This window comes from Ostrea edulis, chromosome 5 (genome assembly GCF_947568905.1).
Source record: "Ostrea edulis chromosome 5, xbOstEdul1.1, whole genome shotgun sequence".
Classification (NCBI taxonomy): domain Eukaryota; kingdom Metazoa; phylum Mollusca; class Bivalvia; order Ostreida; family Ostreidae; genus Ostrea; species Ostrea edulis.
Genome location: NC_079168.1, coordinates 89848425 through 89870372, shown reverse-complemented (window position 1 = coordinate 89870372; position 21948 = coordinate 89848425). Strand labels below are relative to the sequence as shown.

Genomic DNA, 21948 nt, shown 5'->3' with positions numbered 1-21948 from the left:
CTCAGGTATTAATTCATCTCTAGCTCTCAGGTATTCATCATCAGTTCTCAGGTAATAATTCATCATTAACTCTCAGGAATTAATTCATCATTAACTCTCAGGTATTAATTCATCATTAACTCTCAGGTAATAATTCATCATTAACTCTCGGGTACAAATTTATCATTTATTGTCATTTATAAAGACATTAGTAACTCTTAGGTATAAAGTCACCATTAACTCTTAGATATAAATTTGTTATTTACTCTAGATAATAAAGAAGAAGTTTGTTATAGGAGGAAACATTTTTTTTGAAAAATTTTCAGAAAACAACTAAAGGATTCCTACACATCAAAAGAGGTGGGTAGGCCCACACATAAAAGACTGTCAGCCCCAGAAGGAACAATGACAAACAGTGCAGTTCTGAACAGTGTCAAGGCAACTACTAGTAACCTCCCTGTGTCTGATAAATATCAGACTGTGGTCAATGTGGATTCTTCATTCACCCAGAGCAATTTGAAATCTAGTAGTTCATGTAATTCTAGTCCAGTGACCCAGCGATCTGTGTTACTGTCTAATACCTCAACTCCTGCAATGGATAGGACTCTAAGTTCACCAAGTTCTGGTAAAACCAAGACATTCTCCTTCAAGAAAACAACTCCCATTGGTTTCCATTCCCCAATACCCTGCGGTGAAAGTTTCTTCGAGGAAGATGCCAAATTAACTCAAACACATCACAGTTTCATTAGCTCATTCAACAAGAAATCCCCTAATGCATCATTCAAAGACCCACCTGTTATGAATTTCAACCAATCAGCCACATCCTCCTTTCTAAACCAATCAGATACAAAATGTGCGAACCAATCAGCATCTACCTTGCGTTGTAACCATTCAGCATCTGCAGGATACTCCTATAGCACTGTTGAAGAACCATCTACTGCAGACTTTAGCTTTGACTACAAACTGAATAATGATAGTGATGTGCAAACTCTGCCATCAAAAAAGGGCAAATTTTCAGCCAGTGTTCTTAATTCTGAGGATGAGCCTGATGTGATTGATCAGTTTCCTGAGGAGCTATTTGCTTCTGATGACTTTGACTCGGAATTTACAGAGAATATCCAGACAGACGCTCTGCCACGGATGTCTATCTCTCCCAGAAGACAAAGCACCAACCAAAGCTTTGGTTAGTATGTCTGAAAGTTCACTGGATGTTCATTGTTGGGAAACTTGTAATTTGAGAGAAAATATTTTTCCTGTAATGACATGTATAAGTATTATAACCTGTTACTAGAGCTGAAACGATACGGCCCCTTCACGATACGACATGTATTGCAATACTTATGCCACGATTCAATATTTTAAATACGATACATTTTATTGAAGAAACCAATAATAGCTTTGAATAAATAATTAATCACGAAGATTCGGTCAGAATTTCAATAGTAAACTGTTTCCAAATCACCGAAAGGTAAGATGCCTGTTGGCTCTGTAGTTTAAACTGAATAAGTTCATTATTGTTTTGTCAGACTCTAGGCTAACAACGGTCTGACTATTAGCGGACGTCATTTTGTCCCTTGTGCATGTAAAATTAATAAATACAGGTCAAGCCCGATGTATTATACCAAACCTGATTTTAAAAAAAACCCCGAATCGAACCGAAGATCGAGGCAATGAATGGAACATTGAATCGAGCGTTTATGTTGAACAGTATCGATATTTCAGTGATTGTTTCAGCCCTACTGCTTACTACAGTATATAAAGATAATGCAACTAATGGTACTATCCCAAACTTGGGTAAAGAGTTTGATTGTATACAGCTTCTTTCTGCGCTGCAGTTTTAATTTTGCTGTGATAAAAAGTAATAACGACATCATTGTAGTAAGGGAAACCCTAATTTGGCATGAACTGTTAGTGACAGAAGGAAGTAGCCAACTCAGTATAGAGCAAGATTTGATTACGCTTACAAAAATCCGCAAAAATAACCATGAGCATTGTCACATCATCGGAAACCCATGGTTGATTACGCTTCGTTCCTCTCTCCATCATGAAGTTTCCGACGATGGTGTAGTCATTGCTGTATCCCAAACTGAGATGAAGTGTTAAATCAAGCTTCTGTTACTATTCTGAATTTCTTCTGCAGTTTCCCCACCCAGTACCAAAAGGAGGGAGGAGGAGGAGAACCGGGAATTCGATGGCTACAATTTCCAGCACAGTACAGTAATGAGAGAGACGTTTCATCAGGTGTTTGGGTTACGTGAATTCCGAACCAACCAACTGAAGGCCATCAATGCAGCCCTCCTAGGACATGATTGCTTCATTCTTATGCCTACAGGTACATACATATACATGTTATTATCTGTCACATTTTTATGTAGCTGCCCCTTTGATGAAGAGGGGTTTATTGGTGTGCATCTGTTGGTTAGTCTGTTAGCTGGATAACTGATGTTTGTACAATATCTAGTGAACTCTTTGCTGGACAGACACCAAACTTGGTACACTGGTATCCCCAATTTTTCACTATTATTATAGAAATTCTAAATTTAAATTTGACCCTTTTCAATATTCATTATTGCCACATGGGGCCTTTTATGTTTTTAAAACATTTCTTGTTCATCTTGGATTCACAAGGTTCATTACACAAGTACTGTATATAATTTCATTGTACAGTGAGGGAATGGAAATTTTCACACAATTAGTACATGTCTGTAAAAATTCACATCTTGATGGAGTCATTCATAATAATTCAGTCTGTAAGTTTGAGTAGAATGTGACAGTTTGCAACACCATCTTATAAATGGATCTATTCTTGTTCTGTTGTATATTAAACCAATAGAGAAATATTAGAAATTTGAATCAAATTCTCACGTGATCTCCAGATTAATAATTTGATAAACATTGTAACACTAATGAATTTTGATGTTTACTTGTATCTATATTGTTGTCTCTTCGTTTACAGGAGGTGGTAAGAGTCTATGTTACCAACTGCCAGCCCTAGTTACTGGGGGTGTGTCTATTATTATCTCACCCCTGAAGGCTCTTATTCAGGATCAGGTTACCAGGCTCTGCTCCATGGATGTAAGTTTGACTGTGGTAGGATTCAGTGTTTAAGGTTCAGAAAAAGAATAACCTATGTTTTTGCAGTTACTCCCCTTACACCAGAAGTTGGAAGTTGGGGTTGCTCTTGCAATCCTAAGCTTTACATAGATAGTATTAACAAACAATATATAGTCAAGCTTACATTACCACATTCTTTAATATACTTTGTTTTATCGGGTTGTATTTATGATATAAACAATGTTTAGTGTCTTCCATTTTATGGAGAAAACTTTAAAAAAAAAAAAAAAAGTGCACTTCACCAATTGTAGGGTTTGGGAAGGGGGGTGTTACAGCCGTATTTGAGGTTTATTTCCGTCCAAATTATGCTACAATTTATTCTGAGAATTTTAGGAATTTCAGAAGTAACCTGTTTAAAACAACAACAGACACCTGAAATTAAAAGCATAATGTGATATAATCGGGCACATATCATTGTTTTTATACGCCTGTCTTTAGACGGGACGTATTATGGTACAGCGATGTCTGTACGTCCATCCGTTCGTCCGTTCGGGGTTTTCTCTTTATAATTTCATTTTTCTTTCACATATCATGCTGAAACTTACTGTGTAGCTTCTTTGTGGGTCACTCTAGATCATACTGCAATTTTGATCCATTTCGACCTTTTTTCCAGGAGTTTTGCCCCTTTATTTGGAAATATCATTATATGGAGGGTACATAATTTGTCCGCCCTACTCCTCCCACAGTTTTCAAGTGAGAGCCTTCTTATTTTGTGGAGTGTTTGTATGGGTATTGAAGATGTGCATGTGGGATGGATTTTGATTTTCTACAATTTTTGAGAACATTACAGGTTGTTGAACTTAGTCTATTTGGAAATTAATATTCTATGGAGGGTACATAATTTGTCCACCCTACTCCTCCCACAGTTTTCAAATGAGGACCTTCTTATTTTGTGGAGTGTTTGTATAGGTACTGAAGATGTGCATGTGGGATGGATTTTGATTTTCTACAATTTTTGAGAAAATTACAGGTTGTTGAACTTAGTCTATTTGGAAATTAATATTCTATGGAGGGTACATGATTTGTCCGCCCAACTCCTCCCACAGTTTTCAAGTGAGGACCATCTTATTTTGTGGAGTGTTTGTATGGGTATTGAAGATGTGCATCTGGGGAAGGATTTTGATTTTCTTTCATTTTTGAAAAAATGAAAGTTTGTCACAGCCTCATGATGGCTGATACTACCTGAAGCAAAGTTATACAAATTATAGCACAAGAAAAACATCCTATGTAAGCATTTCATGGGCGTATTATGTACCGTTTGTGGTACTATTGTTTAAATGGGGGAGGGGTGCTGGAGAAGAATATTGCTTGAAAATAATCCTTGACAAGCACTACAATTCACGACTATACTTTGGGGGGGGGCAGCAATCATCAAATCTATAGATCGAACTCTGTACATTTGAGTACTTTTGCAGGGCAAGAAGAGCTAACAAAGATTGAATCACATTGAAAAAGATGTTCAACATAAATGATACACTAGAGATACCGGTCGGGATAATAAATATGTTTTGTCCATTGGTAACTGACATATATTTAATAACAAATAGTATGATAAAATGAAAACGGTAAAACTTGTTTAACATGGACAAGGTTCAAACTTGTACTTTTGTGTTTTTATTGGGGGACGGGGGTTGTCCCCGAGCATGATGTCATACAAGTAGCAGTACAAGTTACACAAGTAGGAATTGCATGCTGTAACAATCAGAGGTGTATAGAAATTCTGGCTTATTTGACAGATAGGAGCAGGGCAACTTTCCTCTGACATGGACCAGAACCAGTCGGATCAGATATACAGGAAGATGTACTACAAATCTCCGGAGATCACACTTCTCTATGTCACTCCAGAAAAGGTACTCTAAAGACTAGGTAGAAACATTCATGTACTCGTTTTGATTTCATATGTTTTGTATGTCAATAGTAATTTACATGTAAATAAGAAATATAGAAAATTATAAGGGTAAACATACATGTAATATTATGATCATGAAGGGAAGAATTTTTTCTTCCAAAATTTTGTAAGTGCACAGAAATATTTTGTCAAAGAAGTTAGAAAGGATATATTTAGCTTTGGGTACAGTTGTTTAGCAAAGATCAGTGTAACATTACCATTTCTTTGGAGTTGAAATATGACAACACAAAAAACAATGAGTTTTCAATTATTTTTTTCTTCAAAATATGTAGAAATTTGAGGGTTTTGTCAATGGAAATTTGAATATCTAAAGTCATGGTGTGCATGATTTCACCTGGCAGTTTTGATATGCATTATGTAAATTAGCACCATTGTATATGATTACAGCAGAGTAGTGATGTTGTAATGTGGAGCTATGATTTTTAAAGCCAATTAACAAAAACTAAGATGTTGTACAAACATTTGGAAAATCCCAGGAAATTGTTAATGATTGTGACATCACAATTAGAATACTATTGAAATATTCATTAATTTTGATTTATTGTGCACCTTGCATTTATTTCATAGGTAATCTACTGACTTTTAAAAAGTTTTAATATTTTCTGGGGCAGATATTTATAATCATTTCACTTTGTTATTCTGTTTGTAGATTTCAGCCAGTGGGAAATTGTTGGGAACTTTGGACAATTTACACAAAAGGGGAAAGCTGACGAGATTTGTAATTGACGAAGCACATTGTGTCAGCCAGGTAGATGATGCATTCTTCCAAACTAGAAAAGAAATCTCGAGGATGAAGATGTTTTGTAGCATCTGTAATGTAAAACTTGCTATTGTAGTGGGGTCATGACTTCAGACCAGACTATAAGAAGCTGGGAATTCTGAAGCAGAAATATCCAGGAATTCCTATGATGGCTCTGACTGCCACAGCCAACATGAGAGTTCGTAAAGATGTCATCCACCAGCTGGGCATGAAGAATCCAAAATGGTAGCTGTCATATCCATATACACTGTACTGAAGAAAAACCGTAAAGATTAGCAAGCACACTACAGTATGTGTGTGGTGAATCGCCCATATTTGACAAGACTTGCCTTGTTGGATTTCATTATCAGCAAGCCATAATTTGTTTTTAAGTTTTAGTTTCTTCATTTCTTTGTACAGTATTTAATTAAAAATATCCACAAGAATTTTATTTTTGGGTCAATTCCACTTTGTGAAGTAAAGTGCTCATGAATGAAAATGTGGTGTACTGAAATGGCATATCTGAAACTTGTGCTGTTGGATTGTATTCTTACACTGTATTTCATTTCCACAGTTTTGTTCAAAGCTTTAATCGTCCAAATTTAAAGTTCCGAGTCGAGCCAAAGAAGCCATCCACTCTCACAGCAGATGTGACTAAAGTGATCAAGGAACAGTTCCCAGGGAAATGTGGCATTGTCTACTGTCTGTCAAGGTGTGTAACTCTGTACTGTCTGTCAAAGTGTGTAACTCTGTACTGTCTGTCAAGGTGTGTAACTCTGTGTCTACTGTCTGTCAAGGTGTGTAACTCTGTACTGTCTGTCAAGGTGTGTAACTCTGTGTGTACTGTCTGTCAAGGTGTGTAACTCTGTACTGTCTGTCAAGGTGTGTAACTCTGTACTGTCTGTCAAGGTGTGTAACTCTGTACTGTCTGTCAAGGTGTGTAACTCTGTGTGTACTGTCTGTCAAGGTGTGTAACTCTGTACTGTCTGTCAAGGTGTGTAACTCTGTACTGTCTGTCAAGGTGTGTAACTCTGTGTCTACTGTCTGTCAAGGTGTGTAACTCTGTGTCTACTGTCTGTCAAGGTGTGTAACTCTGTACTGTCTGTCAAGGTGTGTAACTCTGTACTGTCTGTCAAGGTGTGTAACTCTGTACTGTCTGTCAAGGTGTGTAACTCTGTACTGTCTGTCAAGGTGTGTAACTCTGTACTGTCTGTCAAGGTGTGTAACTCTGTGTGTACTGTCTGTTAAGGTGTATAACTGTGTGTACTGTCTGTCAAGGTGTGTAACTCTGTGTTTTCTGTCTGTTGAAGTATGTGATTCACTGAGTCACTCAAGTGATCTTTTGCTATCTGTGTCACTTTGTCAAGTTGTTTCATCTGTCATTGGCTTAGAAGATTTTCTTACTCGGAAACTTCACTAGTTTTCACCAAAATTGTTGAGTAATTTTGTTTAATATGTGGGAATAAAATATTGAATCCATTGTTCCTTTTCCTTTTGGGGCCATAGGGGTGCACTGAAACCTTTGAAAATAGGACAATCTTTAAAAATCTTTACTCTTTGGCATCTGGCAAAAATCAGAGGGCGTAGTCATACTATAAAGCGTGAAGGTGTCTTAAAAAATTGTAAAAATCCATTGCTCCAGGGTATGGCTATAGTAAAAATGTATTAAATGTTTAGATATTTTCTTTACTCCCTAAGATTTAACTGTTAAAGCTAGGTGCATTGTTACAATGAAAATGAAAATCTCTACTAAAATTATGAACTCGTCTCCCTTGGTCCAAGGGTTCAGGTCCCAGAGAAGGGTATCATATCTTGAAAATACACTAAAATTTTACATCATTTCATCTTTAACTCATAGCATCTAGCATACAAAGTGGGTGCATAAGTACAATAAATATGAAATCCTCTACTAAATCTCATCCCCTGGGTCAGTGGTTCTGGTTCCATGGTGGGGCCCTATGACTCGTACTCCCGGCCATCCAACTCGTGCTTAAGTTGTTTATGACCTTAAACCAAGGTCATTTTACCAAAGTCAAAGTCACCATTTAAAAAGAGAGAAATGGTTGTCTGGGCCACATCTTAATAATTATTTGGCAGTCCAATTTGTCATACTCTGGAATCATCATTGTTTGTGGGGGATTGATGTTTGTGGATTTCGTGGGCCACTCTTACCCACAAATTTACGTGTCCTTGAACATTTTTTCAACCAAGTAGAATTATCTCTCCTAGTGACATCGTATCGCTTACCCATGAAATTACGTCGCCACAAACCTGCAAAATTGAGCTTACACACAAACATTGGCCCCCATGAATTAAACTGATTCCACAGTATGGTAACTTGTGACTGAAATTTGAAGAATTAAACATCCTTTTGATTGCAAGAATATCCAGTTCTCCGTGTTATAAGATACAAACTTAACACCATCTACACACGGCACTTCGAATTTATGTTTTATGTCGTATAATACTTGGGTGATCATTAAGGCCCATGGGATACTTGTATTTTACAGAAAGGAATGTGACACAGTTGCTGCTGATTTGAGTAAGACTGGCATTCAGGCCGTGGCTTACCACGCAGGCCTTGGCGACAGCGATAGAATTTCTATCCAGGAAAAATGGTTAAATGGGCAGAGATGCAAGGTGAGAGAATGTATGCCTAAGAGTATACACCTCGTGGTATGAAGAACAGAAATGTACAGATGATTTGTGATTTTAATTGCCTAAATGGCTCTTTTATTTGATGTGAAATAGTGTTTTTGTGCAACAGGTTGCTATAATGATTTATGAACCCATTGTATCAATGCAATGGTACATTTGTTTGTATTTGGTGAGCATATCCTAAACATTTAAAACATCCCTATAGACTTTATTCACAGAAGGAGATGGGGGCCCATCTTTTGATAAGAAATTTGGGAATGTCTGTTTTCTAATGTAAAACAACATAATCATGTGTTTGTATGCTGAATGTAAAGAATGCAGTTCTGTAAACTCTATCAATGATACCCCTGCTGTGAATGGGTGCTGTTTGCATTTAGGATTATTGGGTAATGTGTTGACTTTCTTGTGAATCATCTTCGATCTCTCAAAGTGAAATCATGGTCCCGATTTTTTTCTCTATATAACTAAGCAAATTTACTATCGATCTCTCGAGTGTTGGATCACTCAAAGTTCTCGATCTCTCGAAGTGAAGTTGGGTCGCTTAAAACACATTTCGTAGTTTTTCACTCTTGATCTCTTGAAGTGTTGGGTAGCGTATATCGACCATTACCCAAGTGTATAATTATTTCCACTTGGACCATACCAGGATTTTGTTGAATGCTGGAGGCTAGTGTGGTCATGGTAATTAGGTGTTTACATAGGTGATACATCACAAACCTAACTTTTTCAAATTTTCAGAGTTAATGTCAACTTCAGACCCTAATGTACTTATCAAATTGTGTAGTTTTATAGCTAAAATATTTGACCAATTCTGTCTTCCTTAACTCATTTTATGTATCTAAAACAACTCCCTGCTTTTTTCACTTGCACCTTGCATATAATATATTCTATTTGTAAATATTGTATATATTGTACCTCATGTACCATAATATGGTGTGAGTGAATAAAGTAAACTGAAACTTCTTTGTGGAGGTGGGCACTTGAGTATATAATTGGTTCATTGGTCAGTTTTACCCTACATTGGGGTATGGTGATGATTATAATTTATATAGAATCCAACTATGAAGGAAATCTATAATGGCTTTGACTTGACAATAAGAGAGTAAGTTTGAGACATTAATTTAGAGACAATAATCTGGAGATCTACAGACTGCTAAATTTCTCGAGTTTGTACTTTGTGTAAAGTTAATCTAAAATGTTGTTTTACTCATTCTTTGGAATTTTTGCTTTGTGTAAAACGACATAAAATGTGATCTGTTTAGCTAGGGACAGTAAAGCTTTATCGGAAATTAGTTTTGTATGCCTATCTTACCGTGGTACAGGAACAAATAAATGCATAAACTTTGAAATCTTTTTATAAATGTAAATTCTTTATTTTGAAATTAAATTAACTACCTGACAAATATGAAGGAAAACGTGTCAAAATGATCTGATGATCTTGCTGGTAAACATTTCCGGTTACTGTAAAATCTGAACCATATGGTCGGAACTTTAATTTCGGAATTTTTGCGATCTCTTTGAACTCTCGATCTCTTGAAGTTTTATCAAGGTCCCTTGAACTTCGAGTTATCGAGAGTCACCTGTATATGTATATGCACACTAATACACCTCCAAGTATTTCTGTTTGTGACGGAAGATTGCAATTTTTAAATACAACATTTATGCCAGTTCGAAAAGTTAAATTAAGGAAATTTTTGTGGTCTCATTTACATAGTACCCTATAGTATGATATATGCAACAATTTTGCATTACGCAAAGACATGGACAATCTGGACACGAGATCTTTTCTGTATTTGTGAAATTGATTTTAAGGTGATATGTGCTACCATTGCTTTTGGTATGGGGATTGACAAACCTGATGTCAGATTTGTTATTCACTACTCCTTACCAAAGTCTATGGAGGGATATTATCAGGAGGCGGGGCGAGCGGGCAGAGATGGACAACTGGCCCACTGCATTCTGTACTACACCTATCAGGATGTCAAAAGACTACGCAGGATCATCGAGAGTAAGCACATCTAATTATTGTAGTACGACTGTTACTACGTGTACATGGCAAAGTATTGGACACAAGATACATAGACCTGTTTCCTTGAATTTGTATATGTATTCGAAGACTTCCTTTATTCTTGAACTGGTTTTATGTGGAAATTTGTAGACCATGGGAATTTGCCTGCCATGTAATTCTATTCTAATTTGAAATGACTTATCTGAAGTTGATGAATCTGAAAATGTGGAAAATTTGCACTTTGTTTTACTATATGCTTGTTTTTCATAGTGGACCAGGCAGCTACATATGATTCCAAGAGAGTTCATATTGACAACCTCTTCAGAATGGTCCAGTACTGTGAGAATGTGGCTGACTGTCGTCGCTGTCAGCTGTTGAATTACTTCGGAGAACGAGATTTTAACAGAGAGGAGTGTGGAAATTTCCGTGGAGCAATTTGTGACAACTGTGTATCAAAGGTAAATGTCGTTTGTTGTTTCTTTGGTGCCCCATAGTAATCACTCTTTCTGTCTGTTCATCAACACTCTCTATGGCATGCAAAAATTGAGTTTTCTTGGGAAGATTTTCATAAATTAATTTTATACATAATACTTAGATGAGGCAGAGAAATACCCCCTCTTTATTTTCAGATTGATGGTCTTTGTCTTTACAGAGTTATGGGACTTGAATTTTTATTAGTTCACCTGAACCGAAGGTTCAAGTGAGCTATTCTGATCACATTTTGTCCGGCGTCCGTCTGTCTGTCCGTAAACTTTTCACATTTTCGACTTCTTCTCCAGAACCACTTGGCCAATTTCAACCTAACTTGGCCAAAAGCATCCTTGGGTGAAGGGCTTTCATGTTTGTTTAAATGAAGGGCCATGTCCCTTTCAAAGGGGAGATAATCACAAAAATGCAAAAATAGGGTGGGGTCATTTAAAAATCTTCTTCTCAAGAACCACTGGGCCAGAAGAGCTGAAATTTACCTGAAAGCTTCCTGACATATTGCAGATTCAAGTTTGTTCAAATCATGGCCCCCGGTGGTAGGATGGAGCCACAAGGGGGGATCAAAGTTTTACATACAAATATATAGGGAAAAACTTTAAAAATCTTCTTCTCAAGAACCACTGAGCCAGAAAAGCTGAGATTTACATGAAAGCTTCCTGACATAATGCAGATTCAAGTTTGTTCAAATCATGGGCGCCTGGGGTTGGATGGGGCCACAATAGGGGATCAAAGTTTTACATACAAATATATAGGAAAAATCTTTAAAAATCTTCTTCTCAAGAACCACTGAGCCAGAAAAGCTGATTTTTACATGAAAACTTTCTGACATAGTGCAGATTCAAGTTTGTTCAAATCATGGCCCCCGGGGATAAGATGGGGCCCCAAGGGGGGATCAAAGTTTTACATACAAATATATAGGGAAAATCTTTAAAAATCTTCTTCTCAAGAATAGCAAAGCTGTGATTAATCATATTTATATGGAAGCATCTTCAGGTAGTGTAAATTCAAGTTTGTTCAAGTCAAGTTTTTTTTTACATGGGAATATATAAGGAGGAGTGTTTAAGAAATTTTACATGGGAATATATAGGAAAAAATGTTTAAAATATTCTTATTAAAAACATCAGGACTTCGATTAATCTAATAAAAATATGATAAATATTAAATCTAAGACGGATATAGGTTTTAGTTTTTTAGCTCACCTGAACCGAAGGTTCAAGTGAGCTTTTCTGATCGCTTTTTGTCCGTCGTCTGTCTGTCTGTTAAACTTTTCACATTTTCGACTTCTTCTCCAGAACCACTGGGCCAATTTCAACCAAACATGGCAAAAGCATCCTTGGGTAAAGGGCTTTCAAGTTTCTTCAAATGAAGGGCCATATCCCTTTCAAAGGGGAGATAATCACAAAAATAAGGTGGGGTCATTTAAAAATCTTCTTCTCAAGAACCACTGGGCCAGAAGAGCTAAAATTTACCTGAAAGCCAGAAAAGCTGAGATTTACATGAAAGCTTCCTGACATAATGCAGATTCAAGTTTGTTCAAATCATGGCCCCCGGGGGTTGGATGGGGCCACAATAGGGGATCAAAGTTTTACATACAAATATATAGGAAAAATCTTTAAAAATCTTCTCAAGAACCACTGAGCCAGAAAAGCTGATTTTTACATGAAAACTTTCTGACATAGTGCAGATTCAAGTTTGTTGAAATCATGGCCCCCGGGGGTAGGATGGGGCCACAAGGGGGGATCAAAGTTTTACATACAAATATATAGGAAAAAACTTTAAAAATCTTCTTCTCAAGAACCTCTAAGCCAGAAAAGCTGAGATTTACATGAAAGCTTCATGACATAATGCAGATTCAAGTTTGTTCAAATCATGGGCTCCGGGGGTTGGATGGGGCCACAATAGGGGATCAAAGTTTTACATACAAATATATAGTTAAAATCTTTTTCTCAATAACCACTGAGTCAGAAAAGCTGATTTTTACAAGAAAACTTTCTGACATAGTGCAGATTCAAGTTTGTTCAAATCATGGCCCCCGGGGGGTAGGATGGGGCCACAAGTGGGGGGGGGGGGGGGGTCAAAGTTTTACATACAAATATAGGAAAAATCTTTAAAAATCTTCTTCTCAAGAACCATTGGGCCTAAGAAGTTGACATTTACATGAAAGCTTTCTGACATAGTGTAGATTCAAGTTTGCAAAGGGTAGTTTGGGCCATAATAGAGACTAAGGTTTTACATGCAAATATATATGGAAAATCTTCAGATATGGGCCAAGGTGACTCAGGTGAGCGATGTGGCCCATGGGCCTCTTGTTTTGAATATTAAAGACAATCACATAGACCCAAAACCATTTAGAGACTCGAATATGAATTTTGATCAATAGTAATTCAATATAGTACATGAATTATGCTGATAACGTGTCTTTGAAGATACAAATCTCTTATTATATCAATTTGATCCCAACCACATTAACACAGGTGTTTGATGATTTATAATAATAAAGTGAATTTGGGTAATGTGACACTGGTCAAAATAGCTGTGATAGTGAAAGTGCAGATGGTTTTACATTTTTCAGTGACTTGGAGCTATTGTGGACTAGGGCTGGATCAATATATCGATTATCAATATTTTTGAATGATACGACAGTGAGCTCTGTATCATTTAACACATTAAGAGTTGAACATTATTAGCATATCTAACTGTTAAATTGATGAAATGTTAGATGTGATGTTAAATTGATGAAATGTTAGATATGATGTTAAATTGATGAAATGTTAGATATTATGTTAAATTGATGAAATGTTAGATATGATGTTAAATTGAAAAATTGGTTGAAAATGTGATTTTGGTTTTCTGACTCATGTTTTCATACCACAGATTTTGCCTATCAAGACGAAATGGTTTACATCACATGCATATGACTCTTCACATGATATGTTGTTAGTGAAGTACTCCCCCACTCCTATTATCTCAAATAATGAAGCTAAAGAATTCAGACACAGACTTTGTCACTAGATGTATCTAGCAGTTTGTTTTAGTGTGGACGAGATTCAATCCATTAGATAGGAGTGATTTATTTTAAGCTTTGCATGTCCAAATTTCATACATTGATTTTCGTGATTGAAGGAATCCTTCCAGCTCCGTGATGTCACGGATGATGTAAAGGGCATCATTAAAGGTGTGAAAGATCTGACCAACAGTGGAAGAAGGGGAAACAACTATACCCTGATCTACTTTGTGGAGATATTTAGAGGTAAAGAAAGCAAAGTAGCTTTGGCATAAAACACATGGAATTCATCTGTAATGAAATAATTGCTGAAGCAGTCACACCAGCAGTGTATGGACAATATTCTATTGTATTGACTCTAACGAATGTTTTGTCACTATTTAAGATATTTCATTGTATTTCATTTTCTGGACAAAGACATTGACCTCTCCACTTCCACAATCACAATATAACACACTTCATTGTTTGAATAAAGACAATCGAAGCCTAAAGTAATTCTTCGGTATTTGGTATTTACCCCCACGGTTTCATTGTCTCTATACCTACAGCGTATAGATATATTGATGCCATTTTCTGATGCAAGATTTCCACCAACTTTGCAAGAACTCTTCACAAGATATTTGTGAGTCATGTTTGATTGGGAGCTGCGTAATTAGTGTTTGTTTCATTGTTGATTTATTGAGTAAAAGCTGTGTTACATTAGTTGTCTTACAAAAGACGCTACCTAAAAATGTAATTCAATAACTCTTGTACTTGTATACCTGCGATGTGAAGTAATGACAAGCATTCTTATTATTGTTTATTGAACTATTTGAATGCTAAAATCACCAATCTTGTTATTTATGTTATTTAATTTTTTATTGAAGGAGCTAAAACGGGTAAAATTTGTGATGCTGGACATGACAGGGTACCCCTTTATGGTCAAGGGAAAAATTACAGTAGGGCTGATGCAGAAAGACTGCTGAGGAAGCTGGTCATTGATGGAATTTTAATCGAGGATCTGCAGATAACAGCAGCAGAAACCACGGCATGTTATATAAGACTAGGACCTAAAGCTAATGATGTCATGATGGGGAGATGCAAGGTCAGACATCATCAAGTGTAGGCGTTCTCAAATAATCATAAAGTAAAAAATCGTAAGACTTATTAATGGAATCTGTAAGGGTTCTCAAATAATGTCACAACTTCTAGGGATTTCAAAGCAATCATTAGCTTGAGAGAAGTTAAATTCCAAACATTGATATTTGATGGTAATGTTATGATAAAGTATTAAACTTATTAACAATGACTTGATACCATTATTTTGATTGTTCCCTTTAACCAGAGTGATAGATAGATAGATCCACACACACACACACACACACACACACACACACACATACAGTCGTGTGTCATAATTGAGTTCCCAAAATGGCTGATGTAAAGAAATTTTGTAAACCAAGAATTTAAAATTTTATTATTATTTTTTTTATCATAAATGAAAAGAATCATATACCTTTTTTTGGTTAATATTTCGTAATATGTCCCTGAGAACGCAATACAGTCCGCATTCTCCTCGGTAGGCTTTGAATGTATACCAAAGGGAGATTATTCCAAGTGTCTTGAACAACATGTTTCAGGTCATCAGCATTTCTGATCGTGTTTTCTCTCCTTTGCACTAAAACTTTCAACACTTATCATACATTTTCAATAATGTTAAGGTTTGGGCTCTTTGGAGGCCAAGGTAGTGTTTCTATATCATTATGTCTCCCCTCTTTCAGGGGGAAACATTGTTTTTGTACTGTCCGTCCATCTGTCTGTCTATCTGTCACAAAATCTTGTGAACGCTTCTCCTCCTATATGGCTTATTGGATAGACTTGAAACTTTGTACAATGGTTCATTGCCATTTGTAGATGTGCATATTGTCGGGACAGGAGGATCCAATTATTTTCCTAAAAGTTATAGTGGATCTAAGAGGGGTTGAGGATGTAAGAATAGCTTATGAACACTTCTCCTCCTATATGGCTTATCAGATAGATTTGAAACTTTGTACAATGCTTCATTGCCATTTATCAGGGTTCAAAATTACCTCATGTCCGTAAGTCCGAGACTAGTAAAAAACGTGTCGGACTAGTAAACTCTTTATAGCACTAGTCCGTACGAACTAGTGAAAATCTGGAAATCAATCTTGAATTGGTTAAGATTTTAGCAAGATCTGTCTGAGTCTCTTAGATGTTTGAACTTATGGTCGATTACCTGCATGGTTAAGTGACTATGACATCCTGATCTTCCAAACACATGGAGTGCATTCGAGACCGCCGTTCTTCGAACAAGCACAGATTCTTGCCGATTCCGAACTCCGAGTACGCATCATGAGAACGGGTTCGAGGTGCAAGAACTGCAAGTAGTGTGATCTAAGAACAAGCACATTTGTGCACACATGTTCTTGTCATTCGCAGCTCTAACACAGGAGTTCGTAACATTATAGCTCATGGCTTGGTCAATCGAGTGAATTTTATCGACTTTATTGATAAAATTTTGAACTCCTGTGACTCTTAGAACTGAGCACGAAAACAACGGGAACGTCGATATCGAACGCATTTATGGACGTTTATAAAAGTATTAACTCAGAGGTTACTGTATGCTTCTGAAGATCTTGAATGCAAAATAAAGTATGGTGGTCTTTTTCTTCTGTAGGTGTCAGAAACTGAATTGCTTGCAACTGTGATGTGTTTGATTTCATTAAATACTATTGAATAAAATGAAGATCATTTAATATGATGTAGTGGATGGACTAGTGAACAGGGCTTGAAGCTAACTTTTTATGTCACCGGTCCAGCCAGTCCGGGGTATAATTTCAACCAATCCGCAGAAAAATTTGCCAGTCCAACAGAGTTTTCCAGAAATAATTAACATATTTCGGTAATGCTATTACAATGAAATTTGACTCAATATGCCTCAGACAATATTGTAACAATTATGTGGGATTTATATTTACGAATCAGATTCGTCTGATATCTATAGATCGAAGCATGCCAAATGTTTGTACATGTATAAGATTTCATAAACATATATATTTTCCAAAATGCTCTAGAAAATTAACCAGTCCCATCAGACAGACTAAAACAAATGTCAGTCAGTCCGCCAGACTTTTAACCAGTCACAGACTGACGGGCATATGTTAATTTCGAGCCCTGGTGAAATGCTTTGCGGACTAGTGAACATCAATAATGACTAGTCCATACGGACTAGTGCTTGAAAAAGTTAATTTAGAATCCTGTTTATAGATGTGTATATTGTCGGGACAAGAGGATCCAATTATTTTCGTAAAAGTTATAGTGGATCTAAGAGGGGTGGAGGATGTTAAAATAGCTTGTGAATGCTTCTCCTCCTTTATGGCTTATCCGATAGACTTGAAATTTGGTATGATACTTCAATACCATTTGCAGATGTGCATTTTGCAGGGAAAGGGGGATCCAATTGTTGTCCTTGAAGTTATAGTTTATCTGAGGGGTGGAGGGTGTAAAATAGTTTGTGAACACTTTTCCTCTGTGGCTTATTGGAGTTTATTGTCTATGTTCCTGCTCATGCTTTCTCCTCCATACCATGCAGTACATTAAAGGGAGGTTTCATTTGGAGCACTTCCAATTTGGGGAGCTGGGGAGACATCTGTTTTTCATAAAAACAATCTCTAGTTGTTTTGTTTGCAATCTTACAGAGACGTTACATAAGGCATTATCCTCATGAAAAAACCAACGGTGATTTGCCAAATGACAAACGACTACAGGCCAAGGACACTTGTCCAAAACTTCAATATACTTTTCACTTCAATATACTTTTCACTGTTCATATTTTCATCTGACAACATCTTTTGAGGTTCCTACTCCATGAAAAGAGATACAGCCCCAGAACATGGTGGAGGCTCTACATGTCGTCTCCCTGTCATCATGCAAACCTAGGCACTCGGGTCTCAATCTCCCTCTACATGTCGTCTCCCTGTCGTCACGCAAACCTAGGCATTCGGGTCTCACAAACCTAGGCACTCGGGTCTCAATCTCCCTCTACATGTCGTCTCCCTGTCGTCACGCAAACCTAGGCACTCGGGTCTCAATCTCCCTCTACATGTCGTCTCCCTGTCGTCACGCAAACCTAGGCACTCGGGTCTCAATCTCCCTCTACATGTCGTCTCCCTGTCGTCACGCAAACCAAGGCACTCGGGTCTCACAAACCTAGGCACTCGGGTCTCAATCTCCCTCTACACGTCGTCTCCCTGTCGTCACGCAAACCAAGGCACTCGGGTCTCACAAACCTAGGCACTCGGGTCTCAATCTCCCTCTACACGTCGTCTCCCTGTCGTCACGCAAACCTAGGCATTCGGGTCTCACAAACCTAGGCACTCGGGTCTCAATCTCCCTCTACATGTCGTCTCCCTGTCGTCACGCAAACCAAGGCACTCGGGTCTCAATCTGCTTTCCTCCATACATGTACCTTATTGTTATTTCCCAGCAAAAGTTTTGTTTCATCACTAAATATTATGGATTACCACTGATTAGCCACTGTTCACTGTAATCTTTGTCAGCAAAAACAGCTTCTTTTCATGGGATTTATTTGAGAGACTGTTGTTGTTTTTAAACGACACAATGTTTATATCCGTCTTCATTCAATCATCTTTTTTATGGACCTACACAAAACACCACACCCAGTCTTATTGTAAAATCTGTTGGTAACATCTTTTAGAGACTGTCTTCTATTGTTTTTGATGCTCTGCAAGAGGCACCTGTCGTCATGCGCTGTTGTCTTTCTTTTCCTTTCACTTTATGGTAAATTTTCTACACTTCCCCATTCTCGCACACGTTTCAGAAATTTCCGGGCAGTTCTGGATTGTATTCCTATTACATCCTGTATTTTATTACTAGAATAACCTGCATTTGACATCTGTAGAATGATTTCTTTTTGCTCTCTTATCATTTCTTGTCTGTGAGGTGCCATGTCGCTATGCAGATGAGAACTTGTTTACCAAAGGGGCATAATTCATCTATATTTGCATTTCACAAAATAATTAAGTTGTATGAGTTTTCATACCCAAAGTTTTATGCGATTATGGTTAGTAAGTAAAAAAAGAATTTAAGATAGACACATGTATTGGTATTGAAAATACTAGGGCAGCCATTTTGCAAACTCTTCTATGGCACACAACTGTATATCAATTAATTGCCTACATGCATATGCTTGTTCAGGTATTGGTTTGTTTGATCTTGTGTACAAGATTTAAATCACATATCTTAAGGTGGCTCACTACACCCTGAAATAGTTTCTCAAATCAGTATGAGTTGATTTAATCATAAAAGATATGATGATATATAATAAGGATATCTACCAAAAAGGCAGAAAATATGCAGATTTGGATAAAAACATGATTTTCAAAAATTTTATTTTAACACATGAAAAAAAGATGCTGGCGGATTTGAACTGAGATCTGCGGTTCACCAGCCCAATGCTTTAACCACTGAGCCATTGTTTAAATGAAAAATGGAATTGTAATGGCAGGTTGAATTACAAGTGCAGGGTAGCCGGAAGAGAACTGAGGTGGCAAAGATTGGTAAAGAGCCCATCAGCAAACGTCAGAACATCACCGAGCAGTGTCTCAACGAACTCCTGGAAATGGCCAAAGAAATTGGTATGGTGGAAATTATTTTGAAAAATACAAGACAGTTGTGGTTTTGAATAAAATGACTGTTTGGCAGAGTAAAATGAAGTGCTCAAGCAGTTGTAACTGATTGCTAGGTATTTTTTTTATAATAGAGAAGGACTACATCACCAATTTTGATTGTGACATTCTGTTAACAAACAGATGGAGATATATTACTGCTATGTATTACAGCTGCAGAACATGGGTTACGTAATTATGCAACTGTGTTCCCAATTCTAACTCTGAGGCAATTAGCTGAAAAGACTCCACAAACTGTTGAGGAGATGACACAGACCATTGATGGTTTGCCAAAAGCTAAAGTTAACAAATATGGTGCAGAGAGGTTCCTAGAAGTTACCAAAACTTATCACCTGATACTCTCAAGTAAGTTCAAATTTACTAAATTTCCATATACAGTTAAATCTTGTTATCTCGAACTCGGTGGAACTGAGAAAATACTTTGAGATATCTGAGGATTCGAGATATCAAGGGTAAAATACTTAAAGAATAAGTGGTTGGGACTTCCAAATCACTTTGACGTATCCATGGTATTCGAGATATCGGTGTTCCAGATATCGAAGTTGAACTGTACATGTATATAATTGATTACATTAACAAGTGTCCTTGAGTATGAACTTCTTTCTTCTAAAAAAGATTGTCTCTTTTTGGAATTATTAGACTTGTCTCTCCTTGTAGACTTGCAACAAGAAGAGGAAGAAGCTGAATCAGATGTACCAGAGTGGGAATCACCATATTTTGTGGATGAGTCGACAATATCATCAAACAGAGGCAGAAAAAAGGGCTTCAAAAAGGTTTCTACATTGCTCCTTAAACATATGTGACACAGTACTGACATTAGGGAGCAATAACACTTGGTCACAATTTTTAAAGGAAGTACAAAATGTTTGAGTCCCGCAGGGATTTTAAAGTTTTAGCAGTGGTTTTATGCTTAAATTGTATTATCTTGCTAATTACATGATTAAGGTATTGAAATTCTAGAGTTTTCTGTACATTCTGGTATCTCATTTTCATAGGTGTATTATATGTCCTTAATGTAGTATTCTTTGAATTGAGAAGATGTGATGTTTATTAAACTGTTATAAATATGGGTAAAAAGAATTGTACAAATTATGTACATGTATTGTACATGGAGTACTGTAAATTATGTACATGTATTGTACATGGAGTACTGTAAATTGTTTTTAAAACCATGTATGTCTGAACTTTTAAATTTTAGAGAGGTTTTGGAAGAAAGAAGAGGGGAGGGGGTGGTGGCAGATCTGGTGCAGGAAAAGCTACTGGGTAAGATAGGTCACACAGGGAACATTATACAGTTATTGACTGGGTCTGAGGACAATAGCTGTTTTGTTTGACCCGAGAACGGATATGTTGCCCAAAGCGGTAGGCTGATATTCATTAAGATAGATCGTTTGATACACTCATTTAATCCCAAAAGGAGCAAAATGATTAGGATGAGGTTTGTAATGTTTCGCATGTCACTGATAGTATTGTTAACTGTTTAACATGTATGCGATAATTTGTAATATTTCTTTACAGAAATGCCCCTGATAAAGGAAACAAATTTGCAGCTTACAAATTCAACAGAGGATCATCCAAAAAAGCACCAAGTGCTGGTAATTCCAAGAGGGGTGGATCTGGCAGTTCTCGGGGTGGATTCAGTGGTGGTGGAGGTGGCCTAGGATTTATGCCAGTCCCACAACCTAAAAGATCATTTCTGAGCAGTGGAAGTGGTACATTCTTTGGATGAATAGGACTTAGTGTATCTTACAATTCATTGTATGCAAATGAAATGTTTCATGAGAATAAAAAAAATTCCCTTTTAATTTTCAAATTTATTTGGATTCAATTTATAAATCAGAATAAAACTGTGACACTAAGAAGAAAATTGTGATCAATCATTGATTGATTAATTGTTTTGTTGTTTTCCGCCACACTCAACAATTTTTCAGTTATCTGGTGGCACCTAGTTTTTATTCGTGGAAGAGAGAACCCAGATATTGTATCTGGGAAGAGATCTACCTTCCGCAAGTAAACTGGGAAACTTGCACTTACCGGTGCGAGCGGGATTCGAACCCGCGCTGACCAGAGGTGAGAGGCTGTGAGATTTTGAGCGTGATGCTCTAACCACTTGGCCACGGAGGCCCCATAATCAATCATAAAATAGAAAAATAATTAAACTCAGCTCTACTAGCAGGTTAGACTACTGAAATGATGCTGAATGATATGTAGGCACCTTATTGTGCCAATATTGAATCCACACCGACATTGCTTCAGTACGACATACTTCTTTCCATGTGGGATTAATTTACACTATGGACGTGGTTATAAATTTTGTGTGGAAATTTGCCCTAGCTTACTAAA

The 21948-nt window shown here is 37.0% G+C and overlaps 1 protein-coding gene across 3 annotated transcripts in view; it reads left to right on the top strand.

Moving 5' to 3' along the window:
- The window catches only part of LOC125652522 (recQ-like DNA helicase BLM), a 44716-nt gene extending 23294 nt beyond the window's left edge, over positions 1-21422 (top strand). For all 3 annotated transcript variants that reach the window (XM_048881808.2, XM_048881809.2, XM_048881810.2), the window contains 17 exons: positions 306-1162; positions 2120-2311; positions 2936-3054; positions 4830-4943; positions 5652-5750; positions 5839-5987; positions 6316-6453; positions 8252-8381; positions 10212-10407; positions 10678-10865; positions 14017-14143; positions 14764-14981; positions 19425-19554; positions 19759-19950; positions 20263-20378; positions 20804-20868; positions 21124-21422. In XM_048881808.2, the coding sequence (XP_048737765.2) occupies positions 306-1162; positions 2120-2311; positions 2936-3054; positions 4830-4943; positions 5652-5750; positions 5839-5987; positions 6316-6453; positions 8252-8381; positions 10212-10407; positions 10678-10865; positions 14017-14143; positions 14764-14981; positions 19425-19554; positions 19759-19950; positions 20263-20378; positions 20804-20868; positions 21124-21334 (3241 nt within the window). In that variant the 3' untranslated portion in view covers positions 21335-21422. The remainder of the gene's footprint in view (positions 1-305; positions 1163-2119; positions 2312-2935; positions 3055-4829; positions 4944-5651; positions 5751-5838; positions 5988-6315; positions 6454-8251; positions 8382-10211; positions 10408-10677; positions 10866-14016; positions 14144-14763; positions 14982-19424; positions 19555-19758; positions 19951-20262; positions 20379-20803; positions 20869-21123) is intronic.
- The last annotated feature ends 526 nt before the right edge of the window (positions 21423-21948 follow it).